This window comes from Pteropus medius, unplaced genomic scaffold (assembly GCF_902729225.1).
Source record: "Pteropus medius unplaced genomic scaffold, Ma_sr-lr_union100, whole genome shotgun sequence".
Classification (NCBI taxonomy): Eukaryota; Metazoa; Chordata; class Mammalia; order Chiroptera; family Pteropodidae; genus Pteropus; species Pteropus medius.
In genome coordinates, this window is record NW_024342471.1 from 3,700,787 (window position 1) to 3,726,221 (window position 25,435).

The window sequence follows — 25,435 nt, forward strand, 5'->3', positions numbered from 1 at the left end:
GTCCATGACAGTCGGCAGCAGGTACTACAGATCTGAGACTCAGGGGAGTGCCCCCTACCCATCCCCCACTCCCATATGTACCTGGGAGCAGCAGCAGTGGTAAGCAGAGCACCTGACTCAGACACCCCATCACATCATCTTATAGGACTTTGTCTTGAAAAAATACACCATAGATCAAAGAAGCAGAAGAGAAGACATCTGCTACATCTGAAACCAAAAAAAGACTAACAGAGATAGAAAGAGATGCTCAATCCAACAGTGGAGATGGCACCTTCTTCTTGATAGACTGGCAAAAATCAGAAGGCTGAATGGATGGTAGAGTGGGAGACAGGGGAGCCCTCCTGTCTTCCACTGATAGGGCTCAGAGTGGAGACTGGAGTGCAATCCAGACACCTCACCCTCCAACCTAGCAGTGCTGTTTGTGGGGATGAGTAGCTAAAGTTAAAAAGGGGAACAAAGTGTATTGTGTGTCCAGGACAGAACCCTGGGGAAGGAGCTGAGTAGCAAACAGAGGGCTGCCCTGCCTCAAACTGCATGTACCTATCCCAACCCACCCATGGGGCATGTAAATCTTCTTTGGGGCCCCCTGCCCAGTAAGTAACCTGGGTATTCCCTGCGGGTGGGGTCATGTCCAGAATCACCAGGAGAGGAGCAGGCAGGCCCCTAGCACTCCATGTTAGCCCCAGGCTAATATCACCCATCACCAAGGAGACAACTCAGGATAGGCTTGGCTGCCAGTGCTTCCTAGGGAAATAACCCAGCTGGGGAGCCAAGGGATGACGTTCTGTCCTCACCACATGCACTGGCACTGATGCAGTTTAGGGGAGGAAACAAGGGTTAAACCCGAGCCTAGGCCATGCTGCCAGGACTGAGGAAGAGGGCCTAGAGGAGACCTTCTTAGCTACCTATGCATGCAAAACCCTGGGAGTGACCCACCAGCACTGAGGACACCAACCCTTGCTGGACGCAACAAGCTTTCCTAACATCTTCACGGTTGGTATTCTTTGGTGAGGACACCTCCTCCTCACTGAAGAAACACCTGCAAGAAAAGCAAGGGAGCCCCCCAGGGCAAAATCCCTCGCAGAGAATGGCTTTATCGGGGTGCAGTGAGGGTCTGGGGCAGCTGAGCTGGACCTCCTAAGGGGCTTGGAGGGCCCAGGATGAACATAGCATGTCAACCCAACTGGGGTCAAGGACTCCATTCCTGTCCCTGCCATATAAATGAACTTGGCATTATAATCATAAGCCAGTGTTTGAACTGCTCTAATGTATAACTGCGCAAGCAGAAGCATGACCCACCCTCAATTCAGGAAACGCCATGGAGACCAGCTGGGCAGTGGCATCACTCACAGGTGGGTAGGCAGTATGGACCTGGCATGGGAAAGGTCAGCCCACAATCTGAGACTTGAATGAAAGGAAAGATGTAACACTCCAGCTAGCAAGAGCATGGGAACACCCTGGACACTGTGCTGCCCCTGTCCCATCACTGCTCTCCCACCCCTCCTCCCCACCTGAGAGGCTCCCTGCTCCTGCCAAAGGAGACTCAGGAGACAGACACCTGCCCAGGGCAGGTTTCAAAGCAAATACATCTAGTTTATTTTGGAGTAGCTTCCAGAATTTTTATTGGCCATATTTTAAAATACTAAGATGGTTTGTGTGGTTCTTTCCCAAATCCTCAGTCCTGCCAAGGCTAGTTTAATACCCAAGGTCCTTTCAAGATCCCAGGCCTGGAGGCTACAGGAGAGACCACGGAATCCGCAAGGGCAAGAGAATGGTGTCCTTTACCCAAAATTTCTCCTCCAAACCTGTGAGGCTCGACTGGTGAGGCTGTCTTCTCAACTCTCCCAGGAGGTCGTAACCCTGAACTGACATCCTTGGAGGACTGCCTGCCTGAAGGGGGAGGTTTCAGGCTAGCCCTCCCCAGATCCCTGGCCAGCGCACTCATCAGCAGCCCCAGGGGGAGTCAGGCTGCCAAAGAATTCCTGCAGCTCATGCAGGGCCCGGAAGCGATGAGAGATGGCATTCTTCTCAGCTTTGGGCATTTCTGCATACCTAAAAGGCAACAGCAGCTCAAAGAGGGAGCCCACATCAGGGATGTTGTGCACCCCACTCCATCCCAGAGCCCAAAGCTCAAGAAGTCCCCAGGAAAGGGTAGCAGGGCTACCAGCTCCTGGCAGCCAGAATTAATTTCTTAAAAATCAGATAGTTTTAAATGTCCCTACAGGTAGAAACCCATATTGAAGGATATTAAACTTGCTCCAGTATATCCAAAAGTAACTAAGGGAAGCCAGGAATAGGAGGATAAGCTACGTGTTTGATCAGCTTTGTCATCTGTTGACAGGAAGCAGTAGGGCCTGACAGAGCAAATGCAGCAGACTCCCCTAACACACTGTGGAGAAATGATATGGGACAGACAGTGGCCTGTCTCCCATGCCAGGACTCTAGTGAAGTGAGACTCCTACACCCCAGTGGTAGGCTTCAGATCCAGTATGTGGCCACTAACCACATGTGGCCATTTAAATTTAAATCAATTATAACTTAATAAAAAGTAAGTTCCTCAGTTGCCCTAACCGCATTTTAAATGCTCCACAGCCACATGCAGCTTATTGCTACCAGATTGGGCAGCACAGATGTAGAACATTTCTGTCATCATAGAGCATTCTTGGACAGTGCTCTTTCATGTTGTCCTCAGTTCTGTCTGGCTATTGTGAGGCCTCAGGCCACACCCCCTAAGGGCCTCTCTGGCCTGGAAAACCTGACTCCAGTAATGGTCAACATGTCCGGTGTAAATGTGTGTGTGTGTGTGTGTGTGTGTAGGGGGGAGGGATCAGTGTGAAATACTGAGAACACCCGGCACTGTGGGGGTTTAATGTGGTGCCCACTAAAGGCTACAAAACGTGTTACCATTTTCCCAAATTAGATGGGGGAGTGGGAAGATCATCCCACAAAACTGTCAGGTATATATATACATGACAAGCCAAGGTCAGAGAGGGGAAGCCACTGAAGTCATACAGCTGCTCTGCAGTGAGCTGGAACCCGAGCCCAAGACTCCCAGCTACACCTGGCTGCCTCCCCTACTGTGGACTGAGCCACCAAGATTCCTTGCGTCCACCCCCACAGAGCTGCATCCAGCTGCAACAGCACCCTCAGAGCCTGCCTCCACCCGTATCCGCATGCTTGGACTTGGGCAAGGCGCTGACCCAACGCAGACCACAGCTAGCCCAACCCCACACTCCAGGAAGAAATTGGGCTCCTTACGTCTGCTCATATCCATCAGGTTGAAAGCAAGGGTCCCAGCCAAAGTCTCGGCAGCCTCGGGGTACCACAATCTGGCCCTGCCAGAAGAAAGGGGAACACGTGTGTCACTTGGCTTGGAATACAGTGGACAGTTTAAGTTTAGTTTATGAATCTGGTTAAACCCTATTTACTCAAAATATGGTTTCAAGGGGTCCACAGTGCCTGCAAATGTTTGGTAAACACAAATAAAATGCACAGCGGGATGGCTTTCCCCTCACATACGAAGGAACCACGTACTAGATATCCCTGGGGTCATTCTCCATCTCTACCGTTTTGATGAAGTGTGACCTATTGAAGAGAGTCAACTGAGAAACTGACAGAAAACATTTTCTCCTAATAGGAAGTTGAGGGCCCTGAACTTTAGAGACAAAGCCACATGTCTGCTACTATTACTGCATTTCTCAAAATGCAAGGGAGATTCTAACAATTACACGAAATACCGTAATATAAATTACTTAGCACAATGTTCAACATACAAACGAGTACAAAAAATACTGGCTGTGACAGGCAAATTCCAATAGGAAAATGTTACAAAGAGAACCAACTGTAGTCCACTGTCATGAAATGCTGTGTTGCCAGGAAAGCAAAAAAGGGAGAAAAAAAAAAAGAGAAGAAAAAGAAAGAAGCTAATTTAAAAAATATAAGAGAGGTAGCAGAGGGTGGGGATTAGCCACACAAATGCCAAGTCATTCAGACCAAAGGCAAATTCTGCTCTGCTAGTGGGGAGCTGTGCGACTGAGACCAGTTACTGAACTACTCTGAGTCACATCCACGTAATACATTTTTTGAACATCCACAGTGAGGCAGGTAGTGTTCTCAGCACTGGGGTCACAGCAGGTCTCACCTTGCCCTCAGAATAAATCTCTTAACCAACACAGGCATCAAACCAGTAAAGAAATTAATGATTACCAAACACAAAGTATCTTAAAAGGAATAAACAGGGGCTGGCCTCAAAAACAGGACAGGATGGGGAGCTCAGAGAAGGCCTCAGGGAGGGGACACTGACTGCAAAAAGGGCTGGGGCGAGAACATTCCAGGTGCAGGACACAGCTGGTGCCAAGGCTCTGAGATGGGGAAGGGCGTGGCACATGTGTTGCTAAAAGAACAATGTGGTTGGGTTCAGAGAGCTCAGGTAAGAACAGAACGTGAAGAAATAGAGCCGCCTTGGGTAAAGTGAGGGCTAGGAAACAACAAAGTGCGTGAAGTGTCTAAAGCTGAGGAGACAATGGGGAAACATGGGGACTGTGGTGACCAGGCCCTATCAATAGGGCCTGTGGTTGTTCAAACTTCCGATTTTTGAGAGAAGATTTCTGTGAAAGTAGCAGACAGCTGCAACTCATTTTAAAAAGTTTAACCCGGTCTACAGCCATGCCACTCCAAACACGCCCGATCCCGTCTGATCTTGGAAGCTAAGCAGGGTCAGGCCTGGTTAGTACTTGGATGGGAGACCACCTAGGAAGACCAGGTGCTATAGGCATTAAAAAAAAGAAAAAGTTTAACCAGGCAATTATGAGCCAGCAAATCCACTTCCGGGTATATATCCAAAAGAACTGAAAACAGGATTTCAAGGAAATATTTGTACATCCATGCTCATAGCAGCATTACTTACAAAGCCAAAATGTAGAAGCAATCTAAATGCCTATCAGTGGACATATAGATAATGTAGCACATACATACAATGGAATATTACTCAGCCTTAAAGACTGATGAAATTCTATCATATGCTAAACATGGATGATCCTTGAGGCCATTACAGTAGGTGAAATATATAATGTGTCTAAGTTGTCAAATTCTTAGAAACAGAAAGTAGAATGGTGGTCGCCAGGGGCTGGGAAGAAGGGGGAAGGGGAGTTGTCCTATGGGTATAGTTTCAATTTTGTAAGATGAAAAGTTCTAGAGATCTGTTACGCAACAGTGTGTATATAGTTAACACTACTGTGCTGCACACTTAAAAATGACGAAGATGATAATTTTTATGTTGGTTTTTTTTTTTTTACCACACACACACATGAAATCTAACCAGGCAGGGAAACACATCTGTGGTCAACCACTGGTGGAGCCTCTGGGGTGGGGCTTTGTAGGCTACAGTGAACTCTGGATTATATCCTGAGCAAAAAGGGAAAAAGCAGGAGTGAGTGATGTGCCAAAAGGTGTACTCCTGCCACAGGGAGGGAATGGATGGGCTGGGGAAGGAGGGTAGACCAGCCCAGAGGATGGTGTGGACCCTGTGAGAAGCAGCTGAACTTAAGAGAATGAAAGGTAGGCGTGAGGTAATGAAGGGCAGCTGGGGAACAAATGAGCTGGGGGAAGAAGTAACATTCTATATGAGCACGAAAAGTTGGAAAGACAGTAAGATATTCAAGGGAAGCCATAGCCTTAGCAGTTGGATAAGGAGATTCAATTTTGGAGAAGTCTGGGCTGTAGGTATAGCTTTGGGAGTTGTCCCCTTCAGTTTCTACATCTGCTTCACAAGAGGGTATACTATTCAGAGCTCTGGGTGTCCCAGGCCTCAACAGGTGGGAGGCATTGTGAGTCTCCCTGAAACACCAGCCTCAGGTGTCAAACAGATTTCAGGATTTACAGCACTTCTAGTTGTGCCCAGGGGCAAATCTGGCCAAAGCCCTGGGAACTAACTCTCGCCCTCCCCACTACCTAGATTCTGGGTCACTAGCTCAGGTCGCTGCGCCCTCTGGTGGCAAGCAGGGGAACCAGTGTGGGTACGCACCGAGGTCCGGCCCCTGAACAGGCGCACAGGCTCACTCGCATCTCCACTACTGAGTGCGAATGTGCAGAGCGCATAGGCTGACTTGTCTTCGAACCCTGCCAGGAGCTGATGGAGACCTGTGGGAAGGTGCAGGGAGAACTCAGCACAGTCTGTGCTGGCCAGCCCCCAGCCCTCACTCCCCACTCCAAGGCCCTGGGTTAAAGGGGATGAGTGCCAAATTGGGGGGCTTATACATATCAGTTGATAGGCTTTGTGCTGATAACCCTGGAAGTTGGCTGATGGGGACATGGGGTTCATTATTCTATTGTACTATTGTACGTGTTTGAAATGCTCATTAATATAAAATGTTTTTAAGAACACCTAAAGAGGGAGCATTTTGGCCTGTGACTATGGGTGACAAGGCATGCACTCTTGGGTCCCAGGAGGGACAGCCCCCCTTTCAGTCAAAATCAACTACATTTTTCCCACATCTCAGTGCTCCCTGGGGCCAAGTGTGTAGGAAAGTGTAAGCTGCAGGTTATAGATGGGGAAAGTGAGGTGAACAGAAGCTTCATGGTAGGCGATGGAACCTGAGATTCCTGATTTCTAGTTGGGGCCTCTCCCTTAGACAGTGACTCCATGGTGGGGACTGGAACCTGAGGCTTCTGATTACTAGTTAGGGCCTTCTCCTAGACCACCTCCAATTCTCAATTCCCAACAGATCTAAAGGAAGAAATAAAGGGGATAATACCTTCGGGTTTTAACTTCTCCAGAAACCACTTTCTGCAAGGCAAATAAAGACAAGTCAGACAACAGAAGTTATTGGATCTTCTGACCACCTTATTCTTTGGGCTGCATCCCCCAGGGATTAAAGCCCTGGATCAGCCAAAGGGATTTGATAAAGAATGTCTCAACTCAAAATGAAGAGAAATCATCCAATAGGAAAAAGGAAATGGAGGCAAACAGGCAATGCACAGAAGAATCAATAATTCAATGAAGGCCTCAACCTAACTGGTAATTAGGGAAATACAAATTAACACTGTATGTGATAACATTTCACACTCTCCAAATTGCAAAATATTAAAAAGTCGTAATACTCAGTGCCGGTGAGGATATGGAGCAATGCATACTGAAAGTGTAAGTGTATATGAGTGCTACCGTCTTGGCAAACAAATTGGCAATCCAAAAGTTAAAGATATACATATCTAAGACCCAGCAATTGCACTGCTGTGCATTTGCCCTCCACCCCAGGAAGGGGTATTCAAATTGGGATATTTGTATCCTAGAGATACACAAAGACCTTCTGAGGGAGTCTAGGGCACTAGACAGTTTTAAGGAAATCCATTTTCAGATCTTAATTTCTCTATTTCCTCTTTCCTGAAACTGATCTGCCTATGAATGTACCTCTCCAATGGCTGGGTTCTCCTCGCCCATCTCCACTTACACAATTACATTCTCACACTTTATAAAAGAAAGGCATACCTCTCCCAAATCCCTAATCCTTCCTCAGGAAATCTGAAATATCGGTGTTGATGCCAAGGCAATGAATGACTCTCACTATCACGTAACCAATCACTTCCAAGTTCAAGTGGTTTTGTGGGCAAGGCCCTGCAAGGGGGTGGGGAGCACTCACATGTAGGGGCCAGGGAGGCCCCCGAGGGCATTGAAGCACAGACAGGTGTCCTCCACCAGTACAGGTCCCTGCACCTGAAACATAAGGAAATACAGCCCTGAGACCTGCCACCAACAGGCCCTGCCGCAGCCCTGAATTCCCCACCTACCAAGGCTTGGGCCAGGCCCACAGCTAATTGGGATCTGCAGCAGCAACTGCAGGTAGAGATGCATCTGCTAAGAAGAACAGCCCTTGTCTAATCACTTATCTTCATTTTAAAGATAGGGATACCAAAGCCTTGGCAGATTGTAAAGCCTACTCCAGGCATAGCAACAGGAGAGCTGGGATTCATACTCAAGCAGCCTGATCCTTCAGAAAGTGCTCTTTTTCAGGTCCATAGATATGAGTGCAGGAGTGGGTATGTGTGGGGAGATGTAGGGGAGGAAATGTATGTATCTGAGTATTGGGGAGAATTACGTGTGTGATGGGTCTAGGGCGATACTGTGCAGTCAAGGCTGAGAAAGAAAGGCAGTATTCTAGGGCCAACTGGCCCCAGACTAGCTAGGCCTGGGCAGGTCCTTAAAGTCACAACCAGCTGTGCTCACTCTATGGTTCTCCATGCATCCCCAGCAGGCACAAATCCCAAGCCATCGGGACAAGTGAAGTGAATAGAGGACGCGTGCAGAGCAAGCACCTGGCGAGCTGCCTCCCGACACTTCTGTATGGAAATTTCATCAGGCTCTCCCTGGTACTCCGGCACTTATTGGGAAACAGACATACAGAGAGTCAGATCACAAGCGGACAGAGAAATCAAACCATCTTTTAAAAATAAAACAAAAGAGAGACATACGGTCAATTTTCTGTGCCACCAAAGTACATGGAAACTTATCTCCTAGAATCTGAATGACCTGTTCCAAAATGAAAAAACATTTATCACCATTTGTTAATGATTCCCCATTACTGCACAGCTGTCATCCACCATTCTCAACAGGTAACTCTCCTGCCGGTCCACTAAGGCTTACCAAGTCAGGCCCATGAGCCTCACTCCAGCCTTCATGGTCCACCCCAGCAGGTCTCTGTTCATGCTCCCTCATCTCTCTCTTACTTCAGGTCTCTGTTCATGCTAATTGCCCATCCAGAACACCCTTTTCCCTTCTCAATGCTCCCAGAAACCCTACCTATCATCCTAGGTCAGGAATTTTCTATCAGGCATTAACCAGAATCCAGGAGACCTGTGAACTTGGATGAAAAAATACCCCTAGCTGAAATTTAGCATCCCTTTCAACTGTGAATACAGAAAACCAAACTAGCATTAGCAATTCTCGTGCCCTTTAAACCTATTAAAATCAGATGTTGTCATATCCCCTTACAATTATAGCAGATATCTCAAAATACCATTTACAATCCTCATAATATTAAAATTATGATAATTATACATACCGCTAGATTGAATCCTTTAATATATTAAAGTAGATGTAACTGATGATAAATACCTGTAATTTTTTAAAACAGTCATCTATCTGCAATATTTCGAGAATTGTACTTCAATAGATTTCCTTTGTAATTCCATTATTTTATTTTGTATATTTAAAACTATTTTCCTGAGAAAGGGTCCATAGGCTTCATCAGTCTGCCAATGAGGTACCATGAGATGATGAAGAGTTAAGACTCCCTGTTCTAGCCCAGCTTCAAGTCCATCTCCTCTAGTGAGCCTCCTCTACCCACTCCAGTCCCTTCTTTTAAATGTGAGAGCGTCATATTCTCAGCTAGAGGCTGACACAGCTTTGGAGTCACCACCATCCTGCATGGGGCTCTGTTCAGGATGGAGCTGCCTGTCTGTTTGACTGGTCTGGCCTCAGGATCTCAAGCCTTTTATCAGCATAGAGCTCTGACTCCTGAAAAGACCACCGTGTCCTGGCACAGAGATACCATCAGGCCCTTTGCTGTGGACCAATGAAGGGCCTCCAAATGACTGCACCCCATTAGTCTGCCTCAGACCTACCTAGTGGGCATCATCCTGATTCCCCACACAGGACCCTGCTTGGCCACAGCTGATGGAGCAGGGAAAACCCTTGAGCCAAGCAAGACCAATCAGGGATAGTGTCTGGCAGAAGCCTCATTGCCTCCTTCACTAAGAGAAAAGGAAGCAAAGACCCAAATAGGAAAAGGGATGATCATCCAGAGAAAACTACAAGACAGGACTGCCCCTCAAGAGACTTTTCAGTTCCGGTGGGGGACCAGTACATTGTCCTTCCACATGAGTCACCTGGTGGTTTATGTGAGCTCCCTGACGTCACTATTATTTGCAGCCAAAGATGTTCCATCAACCCCCAGAATCCTCTCACAAGTAGTCACAAAGTCCCTGTAGGCAGCAACAGGATCCACTACAGCAGAGGACCCCAAACCCACGCCCGCCCACCCCCCCACACCAGTACGGGTTATAGCCTGTTAGGAACCAGGCTGCACAACAGGAGGTGGGCAGCTGGCGAGCTAGTGAAGCTTGATCTGTATTTGCAGCCACTCTCCAGTTCTAGCATCACAGCCTTAGCTCCATCTCAGATGATCAGGCATTAGATTCTCATAAGAGCACTGGTTCCTGGTGCCAAAAAGGTTGGGAAACACTGCACTATAGGATCCACTGCCTGCCTCCTTCACTCCCCCGCTCATTGTCCCCATTTTGCAAAAGTGGAAAGAGGGTGGGAGAGGCTGAGGACATTTTGGACCATGGTGGAAAGTGGATAGCTCAGGTTAGGTGTCTGTCCCACGCCCTGTCCGGCCCCTGCCACCCTCGGCCAGCAGCACGATCTGGATCAGCTCTAGTAGGATGTCGGAAGTCCTGGTTTGGGGTCTAGTTCAATAAGTAACCTTTGGGACAGGTACTAAGGACTCCGCCACTCTCGCTCCCACAGCCCCTGAGATCACAAGCCCTGTGCCCGGGGCAGCCCCACTCTGCACACGCGGCTGTCCCACCCCGGGCGGTTCAACCCCTTCCACACACCTGGGTACTATGCATCCCTGGGGAACCGACTCTCCGTTCCCTCTCCACGCCTCCTCCCGCGTGCTTCCTTACTCCTGGAAGCTCCTTCTCAGCCCTATTTCAGCCAGCCTGGCCACGCGCCATCCCCTCCCGCCTCCAGCCACCTCCTGATCGGCCTCCCACACCCTCCCAGCACCTCCTCCAGCTTTTTGGCGTTCCCCGTGACAAACACAATCTTCTTCCCGGCCAAGGAAGTAGCCATGGCGATCCAGGTTTACTGCGCAGGCCCACCGGAAGTCCCTCTACCTCGAGGTGTAGGCATTTCCGGATGGCGGCGGAAGGGGCGGGTTGGCTTCCGCCCTGTGATCGTGCGAAGGTATGTTTGAGATTCCTTTTTGAAACAGCTACATCTTAACGGCCTTAGGGGCGAAACGGCCGCGCTGGGCACCTGGAATCCTTCCTCAGAACCCCGGGGACCGGAGTGCCCTTTTTCCAGATGAGCATCTTAGGGCGCCGGACGCTAGAAGAGATGAAAATGGCGCGGACCCTCTGCGCCTGAATACGGCGGTTTTCCTGAGAGTGGAGGTTGAGTGCTCCGAAACCAGTCTCTCCCACCAAGGGACGACGTCTTCAAGACCAGAAGAGACTATTCCAACTATCTGCCCCACCGCCGCTTTCGCCCCTCCCTGGGACAGGGCACCGTGGGAGGCAAAGACACCCCCGTCCCCTACCCCGAGGCCAGTGATGAGCGGACACCAGCAAGGCCGTCTCTCATAACTTTCCTTCAGGGCAAGGGCTCCCAGACCCAGATACTATCCTGACCTCACCTTCAGCCCCGCTCCTTTAGCTCCTTTTTTGTCCGCCAGCTCAGAACTACTTGACTGAACTTAAATTTGGCATAGCTTAAAGCAAGACCGGTTTTTCACCCATTTCTCAGGCTTGAGACTTAGGTATTTTGATTCCCTCATCCTTCCAGCCTTTCAAATTCATCATCTCTTCTCCGTACCCACCGCCTCAGCCAGATCTTTGCATCCTGAACACAGCAAAGAATAGAATGTGCTCCCAGCAGACCCACCTGGGTGACAGGCCTTAACTCAACAGCTGACTCCCCCATTGGTTAAGTAACCTGGCTCCCTCCTCTAGGGATTCTGTAGCCAAGGGTTAACAGCAAGGGCAGATTAAGGGCCAGCTCTACTGGTGAGACGTCTGTCAAAGGAGTATCAGTACTCTGGAGGTCTGTCAGTGCTTAAATGAGTTATTTTGGTTAATGTTAATGACCTCTGATAATCTCGAATATTTTTTAGACTCCAGATTTTGCCCTTAGGAAATTAAAAAAATTTCGTGCTCTCTAAAAACTTTGCTCAATGACCACAGCGGGAGTTTTGCACAGGCCAAAAGGCTTTACTGTGTCCTTGGGCAGGTCCTGAAGTTTGTGAGTCAGCTCCCTTTCCACAATGTGATTTGTGAGGCTTTTGGGAATTGATTTGGGAAGGAGTGGGTTATATTCAGGGAGTGGTAGCCTTCCCTCTATATCATCTGTCTTCCTTCATGAAGTTCTAGGGAATCCCCAAGGATGTGGAAGGGCATAGGAGGTTTCTTTCATCAAAGCTGATCTCGCTGTTGAAAGCTTCACCTATATCCTTAGTCTAGGAGGAGCTTGCCAGGGACTGGATACAGGCACCTGGTGTACCACAGACAAGTACCATGTGCTGTGGTTAGTGCAATGACGGTAGGAACCCTGGGTGCTGAGAGAAACCTAGGTTGAAGAAGCTAGTTAGTCAAAGAGCAAGCTGTGGGACCTCACAAAGGGTTATTAAGCAGGTAGTATTGTGAATAGATATTCACTTTAGGTCGACCTCACTCTTAAATCTTAAGGCCTTGGAGCCCAAGAGCTTGTGGGGAGGGAGGAGATATGTGAATACCCGCAGTTACATGCAGAAGTTTGTGTATGTGTGATCTTTAGTCAGAACCTTTAGTTGCAAGTGACAATAATCCTCTTAGGCAAAAACAAAAACATGTATTGATTGGTTTGCTTAACTGATAAGCCAACCTATAAAGAGAGAGTCAAGTTCTCAGTTGCTCTGAACAGAAAGGAAGGGGATTGCATCATTCATTCATTAAATAGACTATGCTAGAATTAAAATTGTGAATTTTGGGCCCCTTGAGCAAGGGATATGACTGGAATCTCTTTGAAATTGCACTCTCAACTGTGGGGGAACCCAGTTAAGCAAAGAAGGATGATTCTTGTCCTCAAAGGAGCTTGTCAGGTCCTATCATTTCTACCTGAGAAATAGTTCTTGAAATTCTACCTCTGAAACCAGTCCCCTCCTTTCCATTCACACTGCTACTGTCACGAATGCAGCCCTATTCTGTTCTTACCTGGACCAGGGCAGCACTGTTGCTCTTCTTGCCATCTTCTATCTGCTTCAGCCTGCCCATAAACCTTAAGAGACATGTTTAGGGTTCAGGACTCAGTACCTGAAAACTGCAAATGAAAACTATGAAAATGATATAATCTGTTTGAGGCAACATGGAAGAGTTATCTTTAGCGACAAACTTGTCAAAAATGTCAAACTTACAAGAGTAGTAGAATGAGCACCTATATACCCATCACCTAACTTTAACAATGATCAGCATTTGCTATTTTTAATATCATCTATCCTGCCCTTTTACTTGTTTATAAATTTAAAAATGTAAATTATGAAATATTCCAAACTTACAGAAAATAATAAAATAGATGTTCAAGTTCCCACGATTCCAATAATGTGGTATTTAGTGCTTTTAAAACATACATAAATGTTGTCGCGCTGTACATAAACATAACCATTTGCAATAATTTCCATTTAACACATTAAGATGTTAACATCATTTTTTTAAATCTTCTCCTCCCACACACAAACCATTGGTCCTGGATCTTCATGTTATCCAATGCACACAAAGCTTCATACTATTGTAATAGTAAGTTCCCAGTAGTTACTTGCTTCTTTAAACATCTCGAGTTTACATCCTGTCCTCAGTTTTTTTAAACAACTTTATCGAGGTATAATTTGTCCTCAGTTTTTAAAATAGATTCCTAAGAATTAAAGAGGAGTTTAAATTCCCTGTGCGTATTTAATTTCCAAGAGCTCACTATAGAAACTGGATCACTAACTTTGCATAACCTAATAAAGCTAATTTTATTTCAAAATAGATATAAAATTGCAGGTGTGAGTACAAAACTGTATCACAACTTAAATAGAAGAGTTAGTCTCTCCCCCTCACCCTTTCAACGAAATCAAATGTCACAGATACGGGCAAAGCTCTGCTCTTAATCTCACCCACATCCTTTTCCCTCGCTAAAGGTAACGGCTATCCTGAAGTTGGTGTTTATCATTCCCAAGCATCTTTTTGTACTTTTTCAACATAGTATATTTCTATGTGATATTGTTTAGTAATTTTAAAACATACATAAATGTTGCCACACTGCACATAACCTTTCACAATAATTTCCGCTTAATATTATGTTTTTCTGCCCCAAATTCATTTTAAAATTAAAAAATATACGTGGGGTTTGCAGCCTGCCTGGGCGGGGCCCCGAGTGGGGGGCGGAGTCTAGAATGGGAAATGGGAGGGGTCTCATGGGCGTTGGGCGGGACTTGAGAGATTACGGGCCTCCGCGTTGACGCGCCGGTCCCGCTTGGAAGCCGTAGTCATGGTGGCCCCCGTGGTGTATCTGGTGGCGGCGGCTCTGCTTATCGGCCTTATCTTCTTCCTGACTCTCAGACGAGGCCGGGCGGCAGCAGGTAGGAGATGCCGCCGCGCCAGGGCCCTTGGGGCCGCGTTCTCTGGCCTCCTGAGCTTTAGTAGGCTGTCGCACCGCGGCTCTTGCGCATGCGCCGGCACGCCTAGCTGGGCTGACGCGGATCTAGTCTTCCAACAGCGCTCGCCGCGCGTGGGGCTGCGTACGCATGCGCGACATTGTACCGCCGGGGAGCCGCAGTGAGAGAACCTGTGGACTGGATGGCAGTGTCCCTACACCCTTCTCCCTTTCTCCCCAACAAGACAGCCTTGGTTCATCCCTGTGCTCGCACCCTAGCATTCCAGAGCGCCAGACCCAGACGATCTAGGCCCTGGCGGACACACACTGCCATCCCTCATTGAGGCAATTCCTTTTTGCGCCCATTGGAGAGGCTGCGGGCGTTTCCCATCTCTCTCAGGTTGGCTTCAGTGTTTTCTGCCTACCCACGAGCTGGAGAGAGCATGAGACAGCTCCAGGGAATTTCCTGAAGCTCTCTCCTTTCCACTCAAGGAGAGCACCCTTGCACCCTCCTCTCTATTCTGCACCCCCACCAAAAGGCCATGTCATCGGCCAGGGCACAGAACAGATATTACCTGTCATCCTCCCACACTCCCTCATTTCCTGTCAGCATATGGGTTTGTGTATGTCTTTCCCCTCTCTGGGCCCACAAGCTGCTTCAGAGCACCTGCATACTCCAAGGACGGGAGAGAGACGCTGAGGTAAGTCAGAAAGCCAACAGATCTTCCTGGGAGGAGAGAGTCAGCCCCTCAGGTGTGCTCTCTGGTTGGGACGCCAAGATAAAACCATGGCAGGTGGTGGTAGGCAAGAAATAAATTCAGTCCTGCAGTGGGCATTCAGGTGAGATCTGGAGAGGTCAGAGTGAGCTTCCTGGAGGAGGTAGAGCTTCATCTCTATCTTGCAGAGTGATAATCTCCTGATTGGCCAGCTGGAAAAGTGGGGCCTTGAGGGTGATCTTGTTGCATAGGACTAAGGTGTGGGTCTGGGTTGTAAAGGCCTCGATGGTCTGAGAAGTTGAGGCTTTGTACTGTGGGCAGCAGAAGCCTGGATGTAGTTGAGCAGAGGAGAATGAGGCTTCCAATATGCTGCTACCCTGCTATCAGGTGAGTTGGGCTGCTGGACGGCATCGTGGTTTCTGTCTTTCCTACAGCTGGCCAAGAGCCACCGCACAATGAAGAAGGGCCAGTATTAGCAGGCCGAGTGGCCCAGCCTCGATTCCTGGAGTCTGAGGACCCAAGAGCTGGGGGTAGGCCTCGGCGCCGCAGAGACCTGGGCAGCCGCCTGCAGGCCCAGCGTCGAGCCCAGCAAGTGGCCCGGTCGGAGACAGATGGGAATGAGGCAGAGGCAGTCATCCAAGGTGAGAGGAGCCCCAGCCTGGAGGGAAAAGGAACTGGGTTAGGTGGTGAGAGGAAGGCCAAAGATGGGTGGAAGAATGGGGTGTGAAGCCATAGTGCAGGAGGGATGTCTGAGAACCAAAAGATGGGGTGTGGGGAGACTTGAGACCCAGACTTCGATCCTAGGGGCCAGAAGTTCTGTATCCTGACCCCTCTTCCATTGGGCCAACCCCTCTCTTCCTTCATCTTGGCTCTCAGTTTCCAAGTAGGAGGGCAAGGGTCTTTAGATTGACCCAGGGAGTTCCTCAGACCACTCCTTTTATCCCACCCCCTTTCCTGGTATGGGCACACTTACTCCTTGAGGGGCTCACCCTAGGGCCAGAGTGCCTGGCCAAGAGCTTCTACAGTTCCTACAGTGGGGTCACCTGTATCCCAAGAAGAAGGGTTCGAAAATAGGGATGTTCTTTTGACAGTGGCCTCCATATTCTTGGTATTCGGAGACCAACAGAGCTCTTAGAATCGTGGGAAAGAATGTCTCCTCTCCAGTGCTCCACAGCTGGCTTGAGCTGGAGGAGGAGGCATTTGGGACTTTTGCCTTTGTACCCTTGGAAATTAGTCCTTTTGGCTCAAAAATAAGGCCCTCTGTTTCATCTTCCCTCATGTTTCAGATGTGGGATCAGACATCCCTGCTGCTTAGGAATCAGTGGGTCTTTAACTTTCAGGGTCTTTGGCCCTGAGGAGTTGTGAGATTTGTGCTATATTTTTACACTGGGTCTGGTGGCTCATAGGGATAACCCAAGCCAAGGGTTGAGCCCAGAACCTTCAGCAGTTCCTGACCATAGTGAGAATGATTTGAGATTTGAGGTGGGCATAAATTTTCCTATGGGGCCATCCTTCCCTGGAGCTTTGGCTCAGAGACAGAAAGCAAAGAACTCTGCAAGCCCAAACAGTCCTGCCTGTGACTTGCAGACACTCAGATATTAGAATCTGGTACCTCCTTTTATGGCTGTGCAGCCTCTAAAGTTATCATCTGGTCCCTTGCCCCATGGCTCCCTCACCCCACCCCTGAATACACCACACCACACACACACACCCTTGGACTGTGAATTTCTGCATTCATGGCAGATGCCTCTAGAGGGCAGAGCTGGGTAGTGACATTTGCAGATGGGCACAAGGGGATCCCCACCATGAGGACAGAGACGGGGGGTGTGGTGGATCCATCGTATCGGTCCTCTCTGGCCAGGACCTGAAGTGTCTTTGTCTGACCATATGTAGCCCAAGAGGAAGAAGACATCGAGAAGCCAGTAGAAAGTCACCTATCAGGGAAAATTGGAGCCAAGAAACTACGGAAGCTGGAGGAGAAACAAGCACGAAAAGCCCAGCGTGAGGCAAGCAGGAGGGGTGGGGTGCAGCTCTGGAAAGTGAGAAAGGGCCCTGCCATCCCCGTCCCCTATGGCAGACCTTCCCCTGGAGGCTCTTTGCATGCTGGGCTGGTGCTTGCTGCTTGCCTGGCTTTGTCTCCTACAGCCTAGGTCTGTGTCCTGGCCCAGATGTTGCCTGCCCTGGCCTATTTGGGAGGTGGGCAAGCTCTAGCTGGGGTTGGGGATGTGCCTTTCTTTTCCAGGCAGAGGAAGCTGAGCGTGAGGAGCGGAAACGCCTTGAGTCTCAACGTGAGGCAGAATGGAAAAAGGAGGAGGAGCGGCTTCGCCTAGAGGAAAAACAGAAGGTGAGACAGACCACCGATCCTAACTTCTGATACCTGACCAGGCAGCCTTGACTCGTGCAGCTCCTCAATTCCTCCAACCCAGAAGATGGGCCATGGACCAGGCGCAGGGGCAAGTCCTGGTTTATTTGGTCCCTGGTCTCTAAACAGTCTGTGTAAAGCTGGTACCGAAAAGCGGAGCCTGAGATGGGAATTTTTCTGCTTATCATGTGTCGAACATACCTGGAATATCTGAAGAGCATTGAGATGGTCAGAGTAGCTAGAGCAGGGTAAGCAAGGAAAGGGGTCAAAGAGGTAAGCGGGCAGGGTCTGGATCCTGAGGGCCTTGAGGCTGTTAAAGGTCATTGTAACAGATGGTGGACCCTGCCTGAGCCAGGTCCTGTTAAGGGCCTGGCATAGAGGAGATGCTTGGAATAGGGGCCACTGCAGTAAAGGCGGTTATTGAGCATTTGTTTGCCTGATGCTTCCTTCTGAGAACCCGGTGCCCAAGAAAGGGAATATCACAAAGATAAGATGTGATGTAGGGCAAGAGCCAGGGCTGCCCCAACTGGAAAGACCCCATAGCTTGGTGCCTTTGGGCTCCGACTGACTCCATTATCCAGAGGCACTGGATAGAATTAAAGCCTGGCTATGAGTGCTGTAGCAAACAAGCCAGAACACAGCAGAGGGGAGGCATTGCAGGGAGGATTTTTCACCTTTATGAATATTAATTCTGTCTAATGCACCTTCAGTGTCCTGGGGCTCCTCCCCTGCACTCAGTTTCCTCTGTTATTGATATCTAACCTTATTGTGGCGTATTTCTCATGACCGATATTGATGCATTATTATTAACTAAACCCTACATATTATTCAGATTTAATTAGTTTTCCCCCAATATCCTTTTTTTCCACCCAGGATCCCATCTAGGATATCACATTACACTTAGTTGTTATGTCTCCTTAGGCTTTTCTGGGTTGTGACAGTTTCTCAGACATTTTTTTGTCTTTAATGATTTTGATAGTTTTGGTAGTACTGGCACGTATTTTGTAGAACGTCTTCAGTTTGTGTTTGGCTGATGCTTTTCTCACAGTTAGACTGGGGTTTTAGATTTCTGCGGGGAAGATCACAGGTGAAGTGCCATCTTCAACAACACATCAGTGGTCATGTTGTCAATTTGACATCACTGGCGACATTAGCCTAGATCACCTGGTTAAGGTGTTTGCCAAATTTCTCCACTGTAATGTTACCCGCCCCTTCCCATACTTGTTCAGAAACAAGTCACTGTGCATGGCCCACACTTAAGGAGTGAGGACTTATACTCCACCTTCTTGAGAGGAGAGCATCTGCATAAAGTATTTGGAATTCTTTTGTACAGGAAATTTATCTTCTCTATATATATGTTCAGTTGTTTATTTTTAACCACATGGGCTTATGGCTATTTATATTGTACTTGTTTTATAATCCAATACTATCTTACTTATTTTGTCACTACAAAATAAGTAAGATTTTTCCAACTCAGATTGTTCCAACTTTGGCCGTTGGGAGCTCTTTCAGTTAGCTCCTGGATACTTTTGACATACCCTCATTGTTTTGTATTTTTAGTACCTTTTTTTTTTTTTGGCAGGCTGCCAGGGAGGTTCCAAGCTCATCCTGTATATTCTCTGTCTCAGCTTGAGCTTCACGTTTTACATGTTTTAAAAAGATGTACCTGAGAGCTCTGGGAAATGGGTTGGGTTGGGGAGAGGCAGTTGCACTAGGTGATAGTGGTGATGGAGCCACTTAGATGTACTGAGAAGCTTTCTAGAAGTTGAAGAAGTGGTAGATTGGACCTCATTTCTGACCAAGGCACCTGGCCAGATGGCTTTGTGACTCACTGAGCTAGGGACCTAGTAGGAGCACCAGACGTGTGGGGATTAGGTCACAAGGTCCTTCTGGGTCGTATTCAATTTGAGGTGCCTGTGAGATGGCTCAGTGGGTATGTCACATGGACAGTCATGTGTTTCGGGAGATAGATTTGGGCAGGGATACAACTGTGGCAGTCACTGACAAGAAGATCTTTGTTGATGCTGTGGGCATGGCGATGTAGCCAGAGATAGGGTGGAGGACAGGCTGAGTGATGGAGGAGGCAGAAATAATGAGCCAAGGAGCAAGAGGGAGTCTAGGAGAAAGTGGGGTCTTTAAGCCAAAGGAGGGAAGAGGAGGCGGTTGGCTCTGCCTAGTACCACTGAGAGGGCAGGGATGTGGAGCCTGATGGTTGTCCCTTGGATTGGTGGGACGGAGGGCATGGGTGAGACCAAAGCAGCAGTTGTTTTGGAGGAGCTGGATATGCAGAAGGGAGATTGGAGTGGGCCAGAGGGGTGGCTGGATGGTGAGGAAATGGAGCTTGGATGTTTGTTCACAAAGTTTGGACATGCCAAGAGAAGGAGAAGGAGAAGGTGACTGGAAGATATTGTGGGATGGAGTCATGACAAGGTGTCAAGGAGAAGAGAGTTGAGCAGCATTTATCTGGGAAGTGTTGGAACTGATGAGAAGAGGGGCATCTGCCTGCTGGTCAGTATGAGGGCCAGAGGGATCAGGGTTTTGAAGGAGCTCTGTTCCCAAGAAAGGGCTGGGCTATGTGCTCTGGTGCCCTGCTGAGGCAGCAGGGACCAGAAACAGGGATGTGGTGGGTACATTGCCCCCAAATACCTGACTCTTGTCTCCTCTGTGTCCACAGGAGGAAGAGGAGAGGAAGGCCCGGGAGGAGCAGGCCCAGCGGGAGCATGAGGAGTACCTAAAACTGAAAGAGGCCTTTGTGGTGGAGGAGGAGGGTGTGGGCGAGAACATGACCGAGGAACAGGTGGGCCTACCACCCCGGGCAACCCTTCCTGCACCCACCAAGGCAGGGCCACCGATCCCAGACAAACTGCTGTTCCTCACCTGTCTCCCCAGTCAGGCAGTAAGAGGTGGGTGAGCATGAGAGCCAGCAGGCTCTAGCGGCCAGAGGCCTTGACCTCAGGAGAGGTGGTGCCTCCAAAACCCTCACCATGGGAATCTGTGCTGCTCACACAGACAGGTGGGTAGCATATGCAGGTGGTTGGGCGGGCACACGAGGACAGGCACATAGGCAGGTGGCATTCAACTGGGGAGGTGGATAGATACAGACCCCTGCAGCCCCCTCAGGGGAGACACTCACCCTGGTTTCTCTGCTCTTCCAGTCCCACAGCTTCCTGACAGAGTTTATCAACTACATTAAGGTAAGAAGTCACAGAGCAGAGCCTTGTGTCAGCTCCCTGCCTCACGTGTGCATGTCATGTGAATCTCCGCAAGGCCTAGAGGAAGCAGACCTGAGCAGGGGCTGTTGGCGTTTCACCCAGACTCATGCAAGAGTGGGCAGGGGGATTGAGAGGGGCTGAGCTGCTAGGGTCCTGGCGAGGAGAGTTCCTTCTCCTCTACCCCAAAGGTGGAAAAGGACCTGGGTCTTTGTAGGAGGTGGGAGACTTCGATCGCTTCCTCATGCTCAGGGTTTGACAGTTTCTCTGTTCTTCAGACCCCACGCTCAATGAGTCACTGTGTTTTTAAGTTTCTTCACATGTGTTTTCTGTCAGTTCTGTCACACTGAGCCTTCACTGACTTGAAATAAGCATCCTCTGCCATGTGTTTCTGACCTGGAACTTGGGTCTTCTGTAGGGAACAGGATGCTGTTTCCTATGGAATCTGGGGCGGGGTGGCAGGTGTGTCCCCTTCTGTCTGCAGGCCGCCTGGATGCTGCTCTGAGTTGCATAAGCGCAAGCCTGTCCTGCTCTGCTTTGCTGCTAAGCAACTTGTCCTCTCCCACGAAGGATGCGAGAGGTTTTCAAGTGCAGCTCAGAGGTGCAGAGGCGGCTGAGGGAAGGAGTGCAGAGGGAGCGGGGGTGGGGGTGGGGGTGGTACGAAGGGGTGCCAAGGAGCCAGGGCTTGCATAATTCCCCCCACCCCCCGAAAGAAAGCAGGGTTTTGATGCCTCTCAGCAGTGAGGAGCTGGGCTCAGCCTAGGGGCTCCAGAGAGGAAGAAAGGTCCCTCAGGCTGTGCCCGTTCCCCTCCAGTGGAGCCCATTCTCTACCCTGACACATGTGAGTGAGGACTGCAGCCCGGGCAGGAAATCTAATGCTTCTTTGCTGCTATTTGGAACTTTCTGTCCCCAGCTACCAGGTGGCCAGCAGCATGGTCTTGTGCCCTTCCTCCAGGAAGCCGTCTGCCATCAGCTTTGGCTCCCCCTCTCCTCTGCAGAGACCTGAGAAAAGGCCCCCAGGGCTATTCCAGCCCTCTTTCAGTGGCTCTGAAGGGGCCATTCTATAGGGGTTCTTCATACTCTTCTGGATCTTACAGGTCTTTTCAGCCTGTGTGGCTGATTATCTCAGAGCTGCTGTCTACAGGGGAAAGAAAGACTTCTGAAATTCATCTTACCTGCCTTCCTGGCTCCAAGGGGGTAGGCCCTTTCATCTTAGGATTTCAGAAACAGTGGCACATTTCCGTGCCCAGCATAGTTTATGTGAGGTGTAGGTCTGGATTGCTCTTGTTGGTCCACTATCCTTTCCGACCAGGCCTGGGTTGGTTGGCTTGTTTTTCCAAGCACACTTTTGACCCCAACCTCTCAGACCAAGTCTTCACAGACCACCTCAGATGACTTTAAGTTCCTACTCTGAGCTATCGCTGAGAGCCCAGTGCCCGCCCCCTGATTTGTAGGTACAGCTGGCCAGGTCACCTTACCCATCCCCTGACTCAGCTGCTGCTCATTTGCCTTGCTGCTCGCACATTCGATTTGACATTTTAAATCTTCACACGCCATCTCCAGCTGGGGAGATGTCACTATGCCACTCCACCCCAAGCTCATTCGCTGTGAAAGAATCAATGGAAACATAAAAGACTGCCTTCTCTTAAGTCATATGCTGTCTATTTTTGAGGGGAGGCAAATGCATTTGCCAGCAGTGGACCCTTAGCTGTAGCTCCCTAAAGTTTCTACTGAGGGTGTGAGGGGAACACACAGATAATAGCTGTGCATGGAAAACATTGAAGGTATTAGTGATAGTTATTTTAAGGGTGGGTCCAGTGTGTCAGATGATATAAAGAGAATTGTGAAAAGAATTGTGGGGTTTCAGGGCTGTGGGGATCTCCAGGCCAGGGAGCAGTGGACAAAGGCGAGGTGGGACTGAACTGCACTGCCTCTACCAAGACCCCAGCTTATTGGGGCCTTTTATCTGTTCTCTCCTTGTCCACATGCTCACCTGTCTCCTTGGCCAGGTTGTGAGCTCCAGGGCAGAAGCTATGTCTTGTTCACTAGTGCCTCCCCCACAACGTCTCAGTGCCTTGTCCTAGCAGGTCCTTAGCAAACACAAGTCCTGGTGACAGTTTTTTAAAATAGCTTTTGGTGACTGTCACCCTCTCCCTTCATCTCTATAGTGCTTCCCCTTCCAACCTGTTCATGATGTTAAAAATATACAGCTGGATGCAGAGGAGAAGGTGGCAGCTGTGCTTGGCTCTCCATGTGTGTGTCTGTCTCAGGGTGGTCCCCAGTCCAGGACAGGACCAGGTGGTAGTTTTAGGCAGATACCTCCTGACAAGCAAAAGAATGAGAGAATTTATGAGTGTGTGTGTCTCTGTACGTGGGTGGTTGGGGAATTTGTGAGTGTGTGAGGGAATCAAGGCTTTCCCACAGTGGAATCTGCACAGTGTTTATCTAGCCACCCAGAGCAGATCAGATCACAATACAAACTTTAGAGGGCTCCAGTGCTGAGAGGGATTTGCCCACTCAGCCTCTCTTCCATTCCTCCCTCTCTCTATAGCAGTCCAAGGTTGTGCTCTTGGAAGACCTGGCTTCCCAGGTGGGCCTACGGACTCAGGTAAGCCCTGGAAGGTAGCCCACTGTGTGGAGTATGGCCACAGAATCTGTGTGGCTGTCAGAGGAGGCCTGCCCTAAAGATAGAGACTCTAGATGCCTCCTCTGCCCTGCTCCCAAGCAGTTCAAGAGGTGTGAACCTCTTGGCATTCCAGGAATCCTGCCTTTCTGCTAGGTGGAAGAACAGCCAGGAAGGAAAAGGAGAAAGTCCAAACCCTATCAATCTAGCAGCCTCTGTAACCAAAGCAGCCCAAATTCAGTTACCTTGACAACTCTTGCAAACAGGCTGCACCAGCCTTCATGGCCAGATGTCACCACCACTCCTCTCCTGGTTGGAAAAGTGCCTGTCTTGGGGGTCTTGCAAGGCCCACGACCAGAGCCCCTTCTCTCCTTGGCCCCTCCAGAGTAGAAACACAGAGCCACATTGGTCAGGGAGGGGCAGCCATGAGACGGGGAGAAAGAGATTTGGCTGTGGTGGGAGGGAGGTTGCAGTTGCCTTTTCTGGGGATGGCAGTGCCCATCTCTGTTCTGAGAATTGTTCTCTTCATAGGACACTATAAACCGCATCCAGGACCTGCTGGCTGAGGGGACTCTGACAGGTGAGAGAATGAGAATCAATCAGTACAGGCCTTGGCCTTGGCAAGTGTCTAGTTGCAGGGGGTTGCAGGGGGTTGCAGGGACTTGTTACAGAGGCAGAATGATAACCAAGAGTGGGGAAGTGGTATGCAATGAGGGGCACTGAACAGGGGGACGCAGTTACAAGGAAGACATGGCTCACCTAGCCAAGATTAGATGCAGCCAGGAAAGGCCGGACAGGCGGGCAGGCCTTAGGGCTTGGAGCCAGTTGTCAAGGGATGGGTGGGAGGGCATTTTCAGGCCAGATGGGGAGAACCCAGAAGGCTAAGCCCCACAACCTGCATGTCCCCACAGGTGTGATTGACGACCGGGGCAAGTTCATCTACATAACCCCGGAGGAACTAGCTGCTGTGGCTAACTTCATCCGACAGCGAGGCCGGGTGTCCATTGCCGAGCTTGCCCAGGCCAGCAACTCCCTCATCACCTGGGGCCAGGAGCCCCCTGCCCAGGCCCCAGCCTGACCTAGCCCTTCCCTCTTGGACTCAGAGCTGGCACAGCCTACCTGATCATACATCTTTATCCCTTCCCACCATCCTGGGACAGTGATGGAATGTGGCCAGGCAGTTGTAGATTAAAGGCCTGTGAGCACTGCTGAGCTTGGTGTGGCTTGGTATGGCAGAAGGCCTGACTTGGGATCCCAGATGAGCAGGTGAAGACTAAACCTTAGAATATATCCGAAGAGTCGGGGTGGAATGTCCTATGGAGGCAGATGGAAGTTCAATTCTTAACAAGTATTCATTCATTCAAGACAAAATATCAAGCATTTATACTATGTTCCTTTGTGCCCTGCAAGCCCAGCCCCCAAGACTTGGATGAAGTCTTTCCCTCCCAAGCTTCCTGGAGCAAAAGTGGGAAATCTCTTGGGTCACATACATCTCCCCTCACTGGGGAGGGCGGTCTCACTATTTTTTATATTACTTCAGGAGCCCTAAGGAGGGCTGAGAGCCCTTAGGGCAAGAGTTAATCTGGGGTCGCTCCATAGTGTAGTGGTTAGCACGTCTGCTTTACACACAGAAGGTCCCGGGTTCGTGCCCCAGGTGGCACCACAGACCATACCCCGGGTGCACCAGTCCCCCTGGGGGTGCCGGGCCCTGGGTGCATTCTGCGAGCATGTGGGAGGCGACTCGCTGCCTTCAGAGATCCAGTTCTTAAGGGGAAATGGCAACATCCATAGGTCAGGAGTTGAAGTGGGTTGGGGGGGCGGAATGAAAGAGGGTAAAAAAGTTAATGAGCTGTGCCAAGGGGAACATCACCCTTTGGGAGAGGAGGGAGGCCAGGGAGGGTAAAAGGCTGGGCCAGCTGCTTGTGAAGCAGGTGGAAGAAAGGGAGGACCTGCTTGAGCTGGATAGAATTGCGTTATGAAAGGACAATGCTTCATACAGCACATCATATGAATTCAGCTCTACATCCTTGACAAAAAATCTAAATGGTGTGGATGATTCCACCCACTGGTGGATGTGAGGACCATATGCTCGAGAGTGGGTGTGAGATGGGAGATGTGTGTCTTCCGTAGGGTCAGTCA

General features: G+C 49.5%; 2 protein-coding genes and 1 pseudogene across 3 annotated transcripts; 2 read left to right on the forward strand and 1 right to left on the reverse strand.

The window, feature by feature from the left end:
* Positions 1-1,572: 1,572 nt before the first annotated feature.
* ITPA (inosine triphosphatase) lies at positions 1,573-10,926 on the reverse strand. 2 transcript variants are annotated; one of them, XM_039863881.1, is made up of 8 exons: positions 10,787-10,926; positions 8,464-8,521; positions 8,308-8,372; positions 7,635-7,708; positions 6,753-6,784; positions 6,023-6,138; positions 3,259-3,335; positions 1,573-2,052 (listed from the first exon to the last, which is right to left on the reverse strand). In XM_039863881.1, exons 1-8 carry the CDS (start codon positions 10,850-10,852, stop codon positions 1,911-1,913), a joined length of 630 nt encoding a protein of 209 aa, XP_039719815.1. In that variant the 5' UTR covers positions 10,853-10,926; the 3' UTR covers positions 1,573-1,910. The 2 variants fall into 2 exon arrangements, with proteins under 2 accessions (XP_039719815.1, XP_039719816.1); XM_039863882.1 differs by lacking the exon at positions 10,787-10,926 and adding an exon at positions 10,612-10,761.
* Positions 4,656-4,774, forward strand: LOC120604031 (uncharacterized; annotated as a pseudogene).
* Positions 10,927-14,201: 3,275 nt separating the features above from the next.
* DDRGK1 (DDRGK domain containing 1) lies at positions 14,202-24,746 on the forward strand. Its single transcript, XM_039863880.1, has 9 exons — positions 14,202-14,372; positions 15,537-15,743; positions 16,996-17,108; positions 17,345-17,446; positions 20,139-20,261; positions 20,620-20,658; positions 23,225-23,281; positions 23,828-23,876; positions 24,208-24,746. Exons 1-9 carry the CDS (start codon positions 14,282-14,284, stop codon positions 24,372-24,374), a joined length of 948 nt encoding a protein of 315 aa, XP_039719814.1. The 5' UTR covers positions 14,202-14,281; the 3' UTR covers positions 24,375-24,746.
* The last annotated feature ends 689 nt before the right edge of the window (positions 24,747-25,435 follow it).

What these genes read in the sequence shown, in the direction of transcription:
- DDRGK1 (XM_039863880.1), top strand. Translation starts at nt 14,282, where the DNA reads ATGGTGGCCCCCGTGGTGTATCTGGTGGCGGCGGCTCTGCTTATCGGC. An exon ending in ACGAGGCCGGGCGGCAGCAG is followed by an intron (nt 14,373 to 15,536) that starts GTAGGAGATGCC and finishes TCTTTCCTACAG; the next exon opens with CTGGCCAAGAGCCACCGCAC. An exon ending in AGGTGGGCCTACGGACTCAG is followed by an intron (nt 23,282 to 23,827) that starts GTAAGCCCTGGA and finishes TTCTCTTCATAG; the next exon opens with GACACTATAAACCGCATCCA.
- ITPA (XM_039863881.1), bottom strand. Translation starts at nt 10,852, where the DNA reads ATGGCTACTTCCTTGGCCGGGAAGAAGATTGTGTTTGTCACGGGGAAC. An exon ending in GGCCTCCCTGGCCCCTACAT is followed by an intron (nt 6,785 to 7,634) that starts GTGAGTGCTCCC and finishes TTTGCCTTGCAG; the next exon opens with AAAGTGGTTTCTGGAGAAGT. An exon ending in TGTTCAGGGGCCGGACCTCG is followed by an intron (nt 3,336 to 6,022) that starts GTGCGTACCCAC and finishes TTCTTCTGGCAG; the next exon opens with GGCCAGATTGTGGTACCCCG.